This window comes from Amyelois transitella, chromosome 16 (genome assembly GCF_032362555.1).
Source record: "Amyelois transitella isolate CPQ chromosome 16, ilAmyTran1.1, whole genome shotgun sequence".
In the NCBI taxonomy this organism is placed as follows: domain Eukaryota; kingdom Metazoa; phylum Arthropoda; class Insecta; order Lepidoptera; family Pyralidae; genus Amyelois; species Amyelois transitella.
Window position 1 is genome coordinate 4,134,441 of NC_083519.1, and position 16,671 is coordinate 4,151,111.

General features: G+C 37.6%; 1 protein-coding gene across 4 annotated transcripts in view; it reads left to right on the plus strand.

Moving 5' to 3' along the window:
• LOC106129688 (DENN domain-containing protein Crag) overlaps positions 1 to 16,671 on the plus strand; it is a 35,597-nt gene that overhangs the window by 4,301 nt on the left and 14,625 nt on the right. For all 4 annotated transcript variants that reach the window (XM_013328329.2, XM_013328332.2, XM_013328330.2 and 1 more), the window contains exons 3-24: positions 2,362 to 2,526; positions 3,687 to 3,926; positions 5,175 to 5,262; positions 6,005 to 6,164; positions 6,641 to 6,832; positions 6,979 to 7,080; positions 7,522 to 7,694; positions 8,013 to 8,104; positions 8,741 to 8,862; positions 9,254 to 9,356; positions 9,648 to 9,736; positions 9,977 to 10,141; positions 10,784 to 10,997; positions 11,237 to 11,417; positions 11,871 to 12,057; positions 12,432 to 12,598; positions 13,280 to 13,392; positions 13,749 to 13,862; positions 14,384 to 14,515; positions 14,905 to 15,014; positions 15,232 to 15,346; positions 15,867 to 15,978. In XM_013328329.2, the coding sequence (XP_013183783.2) occupies positions 2,362 to 2,526; positions 3,687 to 3,926; positions 5,175 to 5,262; positions 6,005 to 6,164; positions 6,641 to 6,832; positions 6,979 to 7,080; positions 7,522 to 7,694; positions 8,013 to 8,104; positions 8,741 to 8,862; positions 9,254 to 9,356; positions 9,648 to 9,736; positions 9,977 to 10,141; positions 10,784 to 10,997; positions 11,237 to 11,417; positions 11,871 to 12,057; positions 12,432 to 12,598; positions 13,280 to 13,392; positions 13,749 to 13,862; positions 14,384 to 14,515; positions 14,905 to 15,014; positions 15,232 to 15,346; positions 15,867 to 15,978 (3,136 nt within the window). The remainder of the gene's footprint in view (positions 1 to 2,361; positions 2,527 to 3,686; positions 3,927 to 5,174; positions 5,263 to 6,004; positions 6,165 to 6,640; positions 6,833 to 6,978; positions 7,081 to 7,521; positions 7,695 to 8,012; positions 8,105 to 8,740; positions 8,863 to 9,253; positions 9,357 to 9,647; positions 9,737 to 9,976; positions 10,142 to 10,783; positions 10,998 to 11,236; positions 11,418 to 11,870; positions 12,058 to 12,431; positions 12,599 to 13,279; positions 13,393 to 13,748; positions 13,863 to 14,383; positions 14,516 to 14,904; positions 15,015 to 15,231; positions 15,347 to 15,866; positions 15,979 to 16,671) is intronic.

Sequence of the window (16,671 nt, forward strand, 5' to 3'; positions counted from 1 at the left end):
AAAGCGGACATATCCAACGAAAATTAATACATTTGTACGGTACCTATTTATCATCAACGGTTTAGATACGAGTAGAATAGTCTACAAATATTTGACACCTTGGTGTTTATACGAGTATGACATGGATCCATTGTAAGTATAGTTTCACATTAATCCGTGTTACATAATTCTCAGTCGCACCAGGTGAAGTGTATCGCTGTTACTTAAAACTATTGAATATAGGGCTATCTCGAAGACTAGCATGCTAAAAAAGCAGTTAAAGACAAAAAAAAACTACCTAAATTAATTATATCCCATTATCATATCTGATACTTATTTAAACTATGTATTTGAAATTCTTTAACAATTTTTAGGAAATTGAGAGCTAGCTGGGCGCTGCTTTACTGTAAAAGTACCTAAGTTTTACTCAATAAGTCGAAAAAAATACATACGCGGAATTCCATATATATATATAGTACCTATATCTAATCTCCCTTTAAACCCCCGGCCTTTAAACCCAAAACAGCAAGCGTCTAGCTTACTATCAATTTTTCTATAAAATGTTATCTACTATAACCTATAACAGAATATCGGCCTTAAAAAACTATATTCGAATGCAACCCGCATGAAAATACAATGATTTCGTTGTCCTATTTTTGAAGTGTCCTTTATCAGCGACAATGTTGGGTGATATTTCTTAACAAAAGGCCCCTTGCTTGACCCCGTGAGTGATTCATATTTTATTGGTATCATTGACGTGGTATCGACCGAAGTTCATTGAAAGTTGGTTCGAAATTCTCGAGAATAAGCTACCATTGTTCGAGTATTTCGACACTACATACTAATTAGACCACTTATTATACTGTTGGATGTATGTAAATAAGTGCATCCACATTCACCTTACAGTGAAGTCGAATAATAAATTATTTCGGATAGCTCTTACTTGAAGCTGTATAAATAAAATACTGCTGCATTTTATGATTTTTATGTCCCTTCGATGAGTGTTATTACAAAAATAAATGTTATTCGAGTTCCCGACTTCGCATTCTGGAGCTATTTGATGCTAGCGTTATGTTAGTACGTATAGGTACTATTAATAATTATGTGCTAATTTCACTGAATAAACAAATAGGTTTCCAAATTTGAACTACTGTTTCAATGCCAATTTGTTAGAATACATGGGTATATTCCTGGGATTCCTGTTCTCAAGGTGACGGGAGGTCAGACGACGTTCATTCCACTGGAATACCCTAATATCATCTCTTTGTTAACCCAGCTAATCTTAGCTCTTAAAGGGCGCGATATGATAAAACTGTAACAGTGACGTAACCACCTAAAAGATGTAGTCACTGCCTACCCTTCCCGCAAAGGGGCGTGATTTTCTTTGTATGTTTGTAACTGTATTAAATGTGGTAGTTAAAAAGATACTTTTATCTGTTCTATTTCATTCGAAAAATAGTAAAAAGATTTTGTTTTGTAGTGAAAGTAACAGAAAAAGATTTTGTTACATTCCACGTCCTTGCTACATGCGAATTCGGTTATTTGCTGGATTGAAACAACCTTTAGTTTGCGCTAAGTCAACCTTGCATTCAAGTTGCATTGATAACTGCAACCAGACGGCACTAGTTACCATATTTGGATGCGGTCGAAGCGGTCCTTCGGTCGTCAATAACGTTATTAGCTACTGGAGCTAATTGTACATGATAAATGTTATAAATATCATACAAGCGGCTTCGCAGGCATACATTTTTATTATTTCATTTGCTTTAAAAATTATTGGGCTAAGTTGTTTTTTAGAAGAAACCAATGGAGTGGTCGTGCCACACCATCTCATTCTCATGGATGTCGAGGCGACTAAGGAAATAGGCACATTTTTTCAAAATCCAATGTAGGTACGGTTCCATGCAGGTTGCGGATGTCAGATGAGATGGGAGTCATTTCGTGGCGCACACGCCAGGCAGAAGAAGTACTTTAAAGAAGTTAATGATCATTTTCTTTCTTTTTGTTTTTTTCGTTATCCAAACCAGCATTACGAAAATGAAATGTTTTATATGGTATAAGCATAGGCTGTTTGACGTACAAATGATCTTATGCTTGACGAGTCACCATTACCATGAAGGTAGTGTTCTTTTAGTGATTATGTTACTCAAAATCTCTTCTTCCTCCTGGCGTTACATCCACACGTGTTTGGAGAGGACCCCTGGATTGGGTGAGTCAGATTTTTAAGCGAAGCGACTTCTTCTTGGTTACCCGTTCAGTTGCACGAATGTGAAGGTTTCCTCACGCTGTTTTTCCTGGCACATCTTCGTCATTCCTCATAAGAGCATACTGCCATTAGAAATGTTCCTGGCATATTAAGTAAACCAAATGTGATTGTTTCAGGCGTGGTGTTCCCAGGGCTAGGGGAGACTATACCCAGTGGATACGAGCTGTTAGAATTGACTCCTACTGGACTGCCCGCGGATTTGAACCATGGGTCCATTCGGTCGCCGGAATGCTTCCTTTGTATACGACGGGGGAGGGATCGCCCGCCACTTGTTGATATCGGTTTGTAGATGATTATTAAAATCTGTTCGTAGAAGAAATAGAATAAAACAAACAAAACACGCACAGATGAGAGAGAGAGAGAGATAAAGAATCCTATTGCATACCTATTTAATTTAATATTATTATATAAGAGTATCCAGATTATATTTGTTGGTAATTTGTATTTGTAATAAATAAAAATTGTATCGCATGTCATGACTAAGCATGTGATACTTTGTGATAGATAGGTAATGGATTTGCCTTAAATTTGTGGAACTGTATTTCATCATGTTTTAGATCAATGAATTTTAAAAATTATTTGAATTTGAGTAGTAAAATAGAGATGTAAAATAAAGAAAAGGAAAATTTATTTGTTAATAGTTTTATTGAAAAACGTACCGAACCGCAGACTTCTTCTTAGACATTTCAACTTGACAAGAACAGTTCTGATTTTGATTTAATGGTCAGTTGCTAAGCGAGTACATTCTCGAGTACGGGAAGTGACACGCCTATGCACTTTGTTATCTTTTTTATCGCGATAATTTTTACGCACGAATGGTTCCGTTACGTCGCTTTCGGCCAGTTATTTTTTTCCCTATCTATTCGAACTTCAAAAATTATAGTTCTTGTTATTACAATATAGCGGGATCGTATTTGTAGGCCGACTCAAAATATCTCGCATATGCTGCGGGGTTTTCCTATTGGGGATTTTCATCCACATTTATAGCTTTATTGTAGTATTATTCAATTCGAATTGAAGCAATATAATTTGACACCTTAATTTATACTCGTAAACCACTTATTGCCCAAAAAAAGTGTTTTATACCCCTTACACAATTATGAGAGTAATGGCAATAGTCTCGTACATTGCTCCTATGAGAGTTTCCCAAACTGTTTCTATGAAACCTTCCACGTCATTTATCAGCATGCCTTACAGCTTAATAAATTCAACGATTTTATTTGTATTTAACATAGATTTTCCACGTAGTCTGATCGTTTTATACAATCTCCCCACGGGAGAATTACAAAAGAGCCTATCTCATCTTTGCGTATTCCCGGTTCCACCTGCTTAAGCTTAAGGGCCCCGGGGTCCAGTTACCGACATTTCTCGCTTTACGCTCTCTCAATACAGCAGTTACTTTTATTTAGTCAGTTATCTGATTACCTATTCTTCTCCACAGGAGTGATGTACGATGGCAAAGAGCGACTAATGGCTGACGCTGAAATGGTCCTCATGTCTGTCGGCGGTCGTCTCGCTAACGTGAACAACTCGACAGCCAAGACCTTCATCACGTACCGGCGAGCGCAGCCCAGCGCGCCGTGCAACGCGCTGGTGGTGGTCGATATATGTGTCATAGTCGCCAACAAGGGCGAGTGTCCGCCGCACGCCTTCTGTATGATCGCAAAGAATTTGAATAAAGGTAAGTCTTAGTTTCCTATGACTGCGAGCCAATGAAAGCTTGTACTAATAGAAATGTCTGGTAGATGAAAAAACACAGACTCCGCCAGCCTGTGTTGGTCCTTGTCCCGCCCAGATTTTAATAGTTAATTAAGGGAAAGGCTGATGAACTTTGGATTCTTAAAGATACTCGTAGTGGGTTAGCAACCTATCACTATCTGAATCTCAATGCTAACAGTAAGCTACGAGTATAGGTACAGTTTAATAACTTTATCCAGATAGTGCGCACCATAAAGCCATACAGCTGAACGTGGCTTTTCAATATTTTCATAACTGTTGGCTCTGTCTACCGCAAGGGATATAGACGTGGCTATATGTATGTAGGTATGTATGTGCGCGAACAGGACAAACGTCAGTAGGTATGAAGTTCTCCGTAACAAAAATCAAAGCAATAAAGTCAATGATTACATAGAATTAAACTAAGCACTTACTTTACAATAGAATGTTATTGTTATATTTTGCATCTTAATCATACACCTCTTGCGTCTCTGCTACCCATAGACCCACATGTGGTGTTGTTAATTCATAATAAAACTTATCTCCAGTTCAATAAAATAAAATTTGTCGTGTAGTTTTCGGCACTTTAGAAATAGAACCACTCCATATCTTTCCCATGGATGTCGTAAAAGCCGATTAACGGGCTACCTGTCACTATTTGAAACTCAATTCCAGCATAAAGCCATAGAACTGAACGTGGCTTTTCAGTTTTTTTAAGACTGTTGGCTCTACCCCCCCAAGAGACATACATATACGTGACTATATGTATGTATGTAATGTATAAGATATAACTTATGAAATGGGAGCATCGTAAATGCTGTTATGTCACGAATAAAATACCCATATTATTCGGAATTTTCCTTCCCATGAACATCACAGGCACTGAAAAATATATATGTAATTTTGACGAAAAATATTTAAAGCATTTTTATTTAAGTGAAGCCGCTGTATATTACCATGTGATCATGATAAATTGCATCACAATTGGACTGGATCAATCTTAAAAACATCCGAATGTCATGAAAACGGAACACACATGTTTACTTACGAATTTATTACTTAGATACGGACTTAAAAAAGATCAAAATCAATGTCATTTAAAGAAAGTAAGATTGTGTAATACTTTGTAGCGGTCGCGTTTATCTCGTATGAGTTGTTATCGCCTGTAGGTCAAGGTATTTTATCTATATTTATAATTTGTTTTTAATTGCAGGTTTAATGGGCAGCGATGTTTTCCTCTGTTATAAGAAGTCAATGAACCGTCCACCCCTAATACCTTACAAGCCAGAAGTACTATTTAGGTAAGTACCAGCTACGCCCCGGGAGCTTTGCTCTACGCTGTTTTTATTCTATGTGCTATATCAAGGTATAGTAGATTTTGCGTGAAAGACTATTAATTTATAATATTTATATGTTAATTCCATTATAAAGTTATACAGTTAAACGTGGCCTTTTGGTCTTTTCAAGACTGTTGGCTCTGTCTACCCCACAAGGAATATAGACGTGTTAATATGTATGCATGGAAGTATTGTTTACTTTGAGATCCCTACAACATACTTCTATAATTTTTTTCTTCCCTCATTCATTGTTCACTTCATTGTGCTTGCAGTACATAAATTGACCAGATTTGAAAGAGATTTTGCAATTCTGATTCATATGTCATAAGAAATAGTTAGGTTACCTGCAAAGGTTGCTGAGGTCAGACGGGAACCGCTTCGTGTAAAAACCTGACTCACTCAATCCAGGATCCATGGGCAAAGGCACACCCCGGGCTCCTCTCCAGAGTAGTGAAGATGCAACCGGGACTAAAGCGAGGAAGAAAAATTGATATAAAATTGTCATCAGGTGGTCATTCCTTCAACAACAACAACATATTGAAATAAATTATTCAAAAACTCAATTCAGAAATTCAAAATTGTTTATTTCTCCAAGCAAAGTATACAAAAATTATGTGATTGAAGTCTCCTTTTAAGCGTGCATGCCTGTACCAGGAAACCAAATTATGAAAGAAATTATGTTTAATTCAACAACTTTTTGGTTCAGGTATCCAACGACAGACCGCCGCAGCCTAGCGTTTCCCACCTCCGTGCCACTCTTCTGCCTACCAATGGGGGCGACTTTAGAGTTGTGGCCCAACACAGCGACTACACCGAAACCGGTTTTCTCCACCTTTGTTTTGACTGTTGCTGATGCAACTGATAAGGTAATGTTAAAACGAAATGATAAGGCTTTATTTACCCGAGTATGAGCGTGACTTTCACACTGATGGTTCCTCTTCTGATAGTCAAATGCCAGGAATGTGACGAAGACTCGCATTTGGTACGGGCACGCCGCCATTTAAAGAAAAAGAATTCGACACTGATTGAGTAACTTGACAGAGAATAAGCCCTATTGGAAACAAGTTTTAGATGAACCAGAATTATTCAACATTTATAGCAGAAATTTTAAAAATACCCGCCAAATATCAACAGCCGTTAGCTTTCATTAAGTAGTAAACAAGTTAATAAACAAATTAAATCGAAAAATGGCTCGCGGCGAGTGGAAAGATCACTGCCTCCCCTCCGGGAAAGTGGCTTGATTTTATGTCTAAATAAATAAAAAATCTAACGGTATCGAATGTATGTACAATATACATTCGACACCGTTAGAATCGAAACTTCCAATAGCATTATTTTTCAGGTTTACGGTTCCGCGGTTACTTTTTACGAAGACTATCCCCATACGGATTTGTCTGACCTTCAAATGGAGCAGCTGGGATGGCGAACGGGCTTGTCACACACGACACACTCGTTGCACGTCAACAAATGTGTGTGCCTGTTGTCGCGGTGGCCTTTCAGCGACACTTTTGAACGATGGCTGCTTTATATTCTCGTAAGTACATTATAAAATAATTTCTTACCTACACGTCTAGTTACTACAATCCTAGAGCGGTTAATCTTATTTTTTTAATTTTTGTGACACAATCATTGTGATTTTCTATTGGAAGAGTGTTATGATATTGTTTGTTTCTCTTGCAGGAAATGTCGTGGAGCAAACAACCACTAAACATACCAATCGAAAGGTATATCGTTCACTTATTAGAAGAGGTTCCGTTTCCAGAGCCAAGAATATTGTTACAAGTATGTATGATTTGATTTTTTGTCCCTTTCCTCCATTCAAGTCGAAATGAAAAAAAAATGTTTACATAAAGTCCTGTGGCAAGGCCTTAGCACTTATAATTTACTAGACATCAAACAAGATTTAGTGTCAAAAATTATATATGAGTGTTGCATGCTACCGTCGTTGATACTTTGTTAAATATTTTCGTTGCTTATGAATTCAACGTGATTTTTTTAGTTGAGACCGTATTTTAAAGCTTACCAATGACAGTGAGTAAGAGAGAATAATAAAGATAATATAATCGTGGAAATATAAAAGCTGATTCAAAACCAAAAAATATTTGATATTGTAATGTAATAGAATGAAAAAAGGACCTCTTAAGACCTTTTCTTTCTTCAATCTCCTTCAAAATAGATCTTGCTTATTATTTATTATAACAATTTTATTAAATTACCTTACAGTTATCGCCGACAAACGCTTCAGACCGCGTGATAGTGACTCGAAGGGACGACCAGCCGCTAGTCAGGAGCGGGGCGGGATTTAGACAACTATTGCTTAACTTGGGACCGGAAAACTGTCTGCTATTGCTGGCCTTGGCGATCACTGAACAAAAAATATTGATACACTCGCTCAGGTGAGAATTCCACATTTGAGTACTATAGTAAGTCAGGTAATTGCAAGAATAGAGTGTGCTTTTTCTAGATATTGACCGTGTGATTTGACCAATTGAAAAAGAATAGGACCAATCTATCTCTTTCCCATGGATAGTAAAAGGCGACTAAGGGATAGGCTTATATACTTGGTATTCCTTTTTTAGGCGATGGGCTATCAACCTGTCACTATTTGAATCTCAATTTTATCCATGAGCCAAACAGTTGAACGTTCATAAAGACGTGATTATTTATAATGTTTTTTGTATGTTACATATAAAAATAAATAAATATTGTTGCAGGCCAGATACACTGACAGCTGTTTCGGAGGCGGTATCAAGTCTACTGTTTCCTTTCAAATGGCAATGCCCTTATATACCTCTTTGTCCATTAGGTAAAGTATATTATTTTATTTTTGACCAAATTGCCGTGCCATGTGATTTTCAGAACTTTAGAATAGACCCACTCTCTTCGATCTTTCCCATTGTTATAGTAAATGGCGGCTTATGCTTATAATCCTGGGTTTCCTCTTGTAGACGATGGGCCAGCATCCTGTCACTATTTGAATCTCAATTCCATCATGAAGCTATACAGCTGAACATGAGCTATCACTCTTTTCAAGACTTGTGGCTAGCTACCCCGCAAGGGATATAGACGTGAATATATGTGTATATGTATGTTTTACCAAATTTATGAATCGTTAACTATGGAAAAACAAGACGTAGCTAAAGACCATTACATAACATACGAATGATAACAAAGTATCGTTTGTGAATTTTGATGAAATGACGAAATTAGTATGCGGGGATCGCGGCAAGTGGAAAGATTTAGTCTCTGCCTATCCCTCGGGGAAAGGGGAGTGATTTTATCCATGTATCACTTGTTGTGTGCATTGTCTTAACGAGTCACAGAATATACACCACTTGTATAGTAAATCTTTACCATGTAGTAATAATATAGCCAGTTTTATTTTGATTTCCGTTTTATTAAAAGGATTTAGAAGTTTTATAAATGTTTTATTATTTTACAGGTTTAGCAGAAGTTCTACACGCGCCATTACCGTATCTAATAGGCGTTGATTCGAGATTCTTCGATCTGTTCGAACCCCCACCGGACGTGACGTGTGTTGATCTGGACACTAATAACATCACAGTAAGATTCAATTTTAAGTAGCATTTTAGTTAAATAAGGCAACAGGAAGAATTAATTCAATCTAAGCTTATATCCTGGCTGTGTTTCTGATCATAGACTTTTTTTGAAAACCATCATAGTTATCTAGGTAAATGAGTTATTTACTAATGTTAGAAAGACATATTTTTTATCTTTTCAAATATATATTTAAAAATCGGGGACGTTTTGGCGATAATTTAGTACAAGAGTACCTTAAACGGATAAGCTTGCATGTAAAGAATGAATGTAGATGAAGCGAAAGGAGTATACAATTACATGACATGTAAAAAGATGTGGTCTCTGCTTATCCTACCGAAAATGAGACGTGTTTTATTTTTATACTTACAATTATAATAAAAATATATTGTTTCAGATTTGCGAATCACAGCGGCACATATCAACTAAATTACTGCCGAAAAGACAAGCCAGAACGCTAAAACATACGCTGGAATTATTATATGGAAACATTCGACCAGGTAATTTAAAGTGCCGTGTGGTTCCCGGCAGCAATAGAAAACAGAATAGGACCACGCCATCTCTTTCCTATGGATGTCGAAAAAGGCGATTAAGGGATAGGGACAAATACTGGAACCGCCACGTCATAATTGGCGTATATTAATTAATGAATAAATTAGCTCTGTTTAAAAAAACCGAAACCTTTTTAAATGTAGACTTTGTTTTTTCAATTTAGGCTTTGTTCTTTCCAATTTAATTGAATAAAATTCATGTTTTTTTTGTAAGGTTTTTATATAAATTTGTTTTCACAGCTTCACCTGTACATCATTCAAGTGAAAGCAAGTATAACGGTGAACCCACAACGAGTTTAGATAGGGATTTCCAAAGGAGGAAAAAAGAGGTATGATTGTAAAAAAAAACCTAAACTTAACGCACTATTTTATCTTTTTTATACATAAACTTGGCTGTCAACTGCCGAATCGTAAAGTAATACCTAATAATAAAGCAAAGACTCACTTGAAAACTATGTACCTTTAAAAAGGCTCAGTTTTTTAAGCACTTTAGACAAAAATAGCGATTCCTTGTTATTAATATCTAACTCGCAAATTGTATTGAAAGTATTGTCTGTTTATTATTATAGCACGCGCTAGAACTGAAAATTCAAGAAGCCTTCCTTCGTTTCATGGCGGTGACCCTGCAAGGGTACCGCAGCCACCTGATCCCCATCACGAAGGCCCCCACGGTGGGCACCACGGACCCTCAAGCGTTGTTCCAGATGGACGCCTTCCTCAGGTCTAAGGATAAAGTAAGTTATACAAAGTATTTGTGTCTTATAAGCAGAGATCGGAATAGGTAGATTGATTTTATGTACTTGCATCATGAATTACCATAGAAAGCATAACATGGATAAGCCTCTTTTCCGGGATTCCATTTCAGTACTTACACTTACAGTAAACTACATTGTCCGCGGGTAACATAGGACTACAATTTACGTGAAAGAAGTCGGGGGAAAACAGCTACCACTAATATATTCTTCATCCCACTTGTAAAAATTCTGGAAAAAATCTTAATAATTTACAAATCCCGCAATCTCGGAGGCATGTCCAAGTCCATATTAATATATACGTTTCAGTTTATTGACCCCAATTCAATCTACCTATTCTGATCTCTGCTTATAAGCCATATCAAAATTACAAATTCTATTATACATTTATTTAAAACTGTTTTTGAGCCTCAAATGTAGAATAGGTAAACTAAAAAAAGTTAATAAATATACATACATAATATTATTGACATAAATAAGAGATGATGATGATGAAGAAAAAGTCTGTATTCTCTTTATAAATTTTCAAAAGTCTCGAACTTATTTTGGGACTAGCTCAATCTGTATAATTGGGCACGTTTATATATTTGTTTTTTTTTTTTATTTTATTTAATATATTTACAGACTCAACACCGTTTCTTCGCACTAATGATGCGCACGCAAATGTTCACCCGCTTCATTGAAGAGCGCTCGTTCGTGTGCGACGACCAAGGGCTGAGTTTCTTTGACGAGTGCATAGAGAGAGTGGCCGCCGACGACGAGCAGCTGTTAGGAAGTGACGCCGCTAGTTCCTCGGAGAGGACGGTGTTTGTGTTACCACCGGACCCGCCTGATCCTGGTAAGGCTATTGTTACATTATTGGTTTAGGTAATAGAGCCTAAAAATACTTACACTTCCCGCTCGAGTTAGAATCCGATAATAATTTGATTTTTTTGTAAAAAAGTAAGCGATACGAAAAGTCCCGTGTCGCATGTGAAATTGCAGTAAATTTTTGCTTATTTCAACATTTTGCCCTAAAGTTGGCTATTTTCTGTCAGTCAAGCTTTCCAAAGTTATACGTTGTATTTTCTTTTTCAGAGGAGATGTATTCCTACGAGAAGTTCGAATTGGACGTCGCTCTAGTAGCGAAATGTCGCAACCGAGCTCGCAGCGGGACTGTACAGGCGTTGCCGGCCGCCACGCTCGCCTCCGCGGAGTCGCTGGCCGACGCCTCGCCCATGGCGCGCCGCACCAAGCACGAGATAGCGGCGGCTCAGAGGTAAACATATATGTACATGGCGGGGGTTATTGTTAGCATACATTCATACATACATATAATCACGCCTATATCCCTTGCGGGTTAGACAGAGCCAACAGTCTTAAAAAGATTGATGGGCCACGTTCAGCTGTTTGGCTTAATGATAGAATTGAGTGAATTAACGCTCGCTACATAGTTGCTGCTCATAGGTCAACATATTTATATATAACCAGTGACCTCTTCGCTCGGTATACATTTATATACAAGTGACGTCATGTCACTTTTTCTTTCTTCGTCATCAATATGTAAAAAGTACAAAAAATTTGTTGAATTGACATTTAAAAAAAGAATTGTAGTATTTGTTATGCCGCGTCTCCTCTTGCGCTAATAAAAATAAACTAATACGCGTAATCAGGGTTAGCCCAAAATCTTTCTATTTAATTTTCCTTTTTTAAAATCCACTCTCTTTCACAGATTAGCCCGCAAAGCCTGCCTATCTCCAGAGACATGGGCCAAGTGTATACTAGGCGCTTGCTACTCTCTGTACTTCCTATCTCTACCGTGCCGCCTCACATTAAGCCGTGGAAAAGAACATGCGACCTTGAGGTCAGCGTACGAATTGTTGGAACGAGCCACTAAACTAAGGGTGCCCTGCGACGAGGTAACATTTATTTTGATTTTTATTTTTTTTTTTTGTTTTGATACGCAAAATAGAAAAATAATAAATTCACGCAATTATCAAATTAGATTTCATTAATTGCAATGTGGTTTAGAATACAATTTTTATTAGAACCACTCTATATCTTTCCCATGAATGTCTTAAAAGGTGGCTAACGGATAGCTAATAAACTTGTGATTTCTCTTGTAGGCGATGAGCTAGCAAAATATATTTGAAACTCAATTCTATCATTAAACCAAACAGCGTGGCATATCAGTCTTTTTATACATACATAAAATCACGCCTCTTTCCCGGAGGGGTAGGCAGAGAACAGTTGTCTTTTTATGTATTCTATATATTTGGTATATAATTATCAGGTGTGCTACCGCGTGATGATGCAACTCTGCGGCATCCATTCTCTACCGGTGTTGGCTGTACAACTGCTGTTCTTGATGAAGAGAGCCGGTCTTCAGCCCAATGCCCTGACATACGGGTATTACAACCGATGTGTGCTCGAAGCCGCCTGGCCACAGGATATGCCCAGGTTCGTATCTAAAAGCTTCGCATAAAAACCTGTTTTATTCAATCCAGAATCCATGGTTATAAAGGCGTATCCTGGGCTTCTCTCCGGATAGGTCAGAATGCAATCGGGAATAAAGCCAAGAAGAAGTTGAGACCTTGAAATATCCAATGTTATTAAGAGTTAAAAGGATGTAATGAACCCTAACGCCAGGAGGATAAAGAACGACTTATTTTTAACTTTAGCGTTGCTTTATACTATTTTAAATACTACAGGCATTAAACGTGACCACGGATTATGGTTGCATGATTCGAAATGTCCGAAATAAAATAAAGGTATGTTACGTGCGCGCATACATTCCTGCATTATTTATAAAGTATATAAAGATTAAATGAAATACTTAAAATAAATTATAAAGTGTGTAACTGTCCTTCTTTTATACTATATATTGGGCGGTAGTGACTTTTTTTAAATGTTATGAGTGATGACTAGAGATCGAATAATCGGATGCATAATTACCTAAACTAATATTTTGGCTAAGAAAGTATGGAGGCGGCTTCTTGCTTTCGGGATTCGAATTATTTTGAATCCCGGAAATTTTATTAAACAAGAAATTGAAATAAACCACCCAAAATATGGTATAAAAGAAGGACAGTTACACACTTTATAATTTATTTTAACTATAATTACGTGTTTTTTTTTCAGCGGTTCTCAATTACTGTGGAACAAACTCCGCATAGCCGTGATGGGCGCCGCATTGTTCCGCAAGGCGGGCGCGCAGAGAGCCGCTAGAGCTGCCGGCGCTTCCTCGACTGGGGGTACGTTGTGTTTGTTTGTTTGTTGCAGCTGTTCTCGGCTACTGAACATACCGCTTCATCGGGGTAAAACTAACCTCCTTTCCGTGCTGGTCTGGTAGCGAAATAAAACATTGTGCGTGCCAGGTGCTTCTCTTCCCTTGCAGATTGTAAAGGCAACCAAGGGAATGGCTTAAAATGAACTCAGATTCTTCTTTGAGGCGATGGGCTAGCAACTTGTCAATTTTTCAATCTCGATTCTATCATTAAGCCATACAACTGTTTACGACCTTGCAGTGTTTTTAAAACTGTTGTCTCTTTCTAGCGAGGGATAAACGCGTGATTTTTTATGTATGTAAATATGATTGTTTGGTTCGCAGGTGGAACCCTTCCCCGGGTTCGTTCGGCGGCGGCGGTCGGCGAAGGCGGTGAATTGGCCGCGTTGGCCAACATGGCCAGCGAGCCGGCGCAGTCTCGAACTAGCTTAGACTCAGGTAATATTCCTTTTCAATTTCAAAATTAATTAAATTAAAGCCTGAATTCATTTTATCCTATGTTTTTTTGAATTAAATTGTTTAATGATTTATCCATTCCTCCAGGCTTTATCCAGTCCTGGTTAAACCCTCACCTATCAGGAGAGGGACCTTTTTAATAAATATAAAAAAAAAATCGAAATCTGTTAGTCATCGCGTATGTTTTTTTAACCATATGTGACTGTGTGCTAACAGACTTAACGTATTCTTATGTAACATTTTATAAACGAACAGAGTACCGTGCTGTGATAGTGTAAAAAACTATTCATATTTTCTGCCATTAGGTACAACATTTTTAACTTTCCTTACTTGTAAAGTTGTGTGCATACATACCGGGTCAACGAATGCAAAATAAAGGGGTTTCGCTAGCCTCCGTTTCTCGTCTGGACGAACGCAAATGATTCCATTTTAGAATCATTAAATTTGAAAACATTTTCTTTTTTCAGCCAGTATTCAAACAGTGTTCTTTTTTGAATTCGCAGGTCGTTCCGCGTCGGGTCGTTCCACAGCGTTCGAGGCTCTGTGCCGCCGCGGCAACATCATTCGGTCTTCGGCCGCCGCCACGCGACCGCACGCCGCCAGCATCTCCACCGCGGCAGGCATTCTCATCACCGGTAAACATTATACATATATAGCTTGATCAGAAATATAACAGAACTGCCAATGTTGGCGCCAGTTACTTAAATGAAGGAAAACTTACGATACGTGCTGCTGCAAGTTTAATTTATGTATACCAAATTCCACAATCACATTCTGATTAGAAATTTTTGCGTTTTTTATCGAACAAAGTAGAGTTAGATAGTGTTTAAAGAAATGTTTTTCTCTGAAAGACAAATTACTCGCATGTAGAGAACATACCTACTTAAAAAATAAGAAGTTTGTTATTTTGTTCAAAAATCTGACAACTGAATGACTTCACGGTCCAAAGAGAATCTTATTATAAAAAAACGTTGACGGAAATTTCAAAACGAAAATGAACTAAAATGTATGTTGATTATTTTAGGTCAACCCTCAAATCCCGATTTAAGTGATAAGACAAGGCCACGAAGCAATTCCTTAGGAAACGAAGAGAGGCCGCCAACTCCGCCTTTGACGATGACGGAAAAAATACAGGTAATTATTGTTATACAACCATATGTACCTACAAGCCTTCTTAATTTTATTGTCTTAACAAACAGGTACTAAGTAAGTCTGTTGTAAAGGTAGTTCTCAGTATTAATTTTTATATTCCGTTCTCATTTTTAAAGTTGATTATGACTGAGTAAAATAAAACGTCTTAAAGCAATAATTGCAGAAATTTCTAAAATGACCAAAACTGGTTTGTTTTTAGACAATCCACGCAAGTCCAGATAGTCCGTCAGATTTGCGCATACTAAAACGATCGGAGAGTTTCGCTGGAGACGCGCAAATATTGCAGAATCTACAGAGGCTATCGTTTTCAGCTGGTATGTTACACAATTTTTTATATTTCCTTTAATATATTATATTTAAAAGCTATTGATTAAGTTTGATGGAAAAATACCTACATATCTAAAAAGAGTATTCGGTAAAGCGATGGCTTAATAAAAGTAGTCGCGTTGATGAAACTTCTGATCTTGTTTATAGTTCCTGGCTCAGGCCCTGTCTCCCAAAAGGGCGCTTCTGGCAAAAGACTTTAGGAGGCGTAAAAAAGATTACCTGAAGATACCCATGATTGGAAGGTCAAATTTGGCTCAGGCCCTGTCTCCCAAAAGGGCGCTTCTGGCAAAAGACTTTAGGAGGCGTAAAAAAGATTACCTGAAGATACCCATGATTGGAAGGTCAAATTTGGCTCAGGCCCTGTCTCCCAAAAGGGCGCTTCTGGCAAAAGACTTTAGGAGGCGTAAAAAAGATTACTTGAAGATACCCATGATTGGAAGGTCAAATTTGAACAATATGATAACGATTTCTGATAGCATGAATAATTATCTAGAATATCATTTACAGGATCATCTAACCCAAAATCACGGTGTAGTAGAACGCTCAGTTTTCCCGAAGAGCCAGATAAAGAAGCTGCTGCGACGGAGTCATTAGACCCGATCAGAGGGTCGCCTTTGAAGTAAGTTATTTGTATATTAGCTTTTAGCCGCAACTTCGCTAGCGCGTATTAACGCGATATCTACACGCGCAAATTCACATTATTTATGCTCGTGTTTCGTCCTCAAGATTAGCAAGATTATGGTTTGTTTACACATGTAGTTACACATGACATGTGCCGCCACAGCAGTGAATATTTGAGGTAGTCAAAAAAAAAAAAAAAATATTGAACAAAATGTGGGTAGGACGCGCTATTCGCTTGGCTGCCAACTTCTTATTTCATACTCATTCACATTCAGTGCTCCGCCACAGCACGTCGCGCTTTTTATAAATTATTTCTTAATTTCTTAATTCTTAATTTCTTAATTATGTCTTCTCGAAAACGTTTCAATAGTGATTCTGTCGAATTGAAAAAATTACTTAAAAAAGTGAAAAATTTAGAAAAGAAAGTCAATGATCGTAAACGTCGTCGGATAATTGAAGAAAGTTCTTTATCATGTTCATCGTCATCAGAATTGGCGGTTTCTTCACCAGCTCGGAGCCGTGCGCAGTCACCGGAAAACCTAGAAGGTACCTAGGATTAAACTTTATTGTGCTTAAAATAGCTTCCCCTGTGTTTGCGGTATAACAAATAAATCAGAGTTATACCTACACACCAACAGTAATTGTTTGACCTGCTGTTAGAAGCTATGCATTACTGGGTTTGCGATATAAC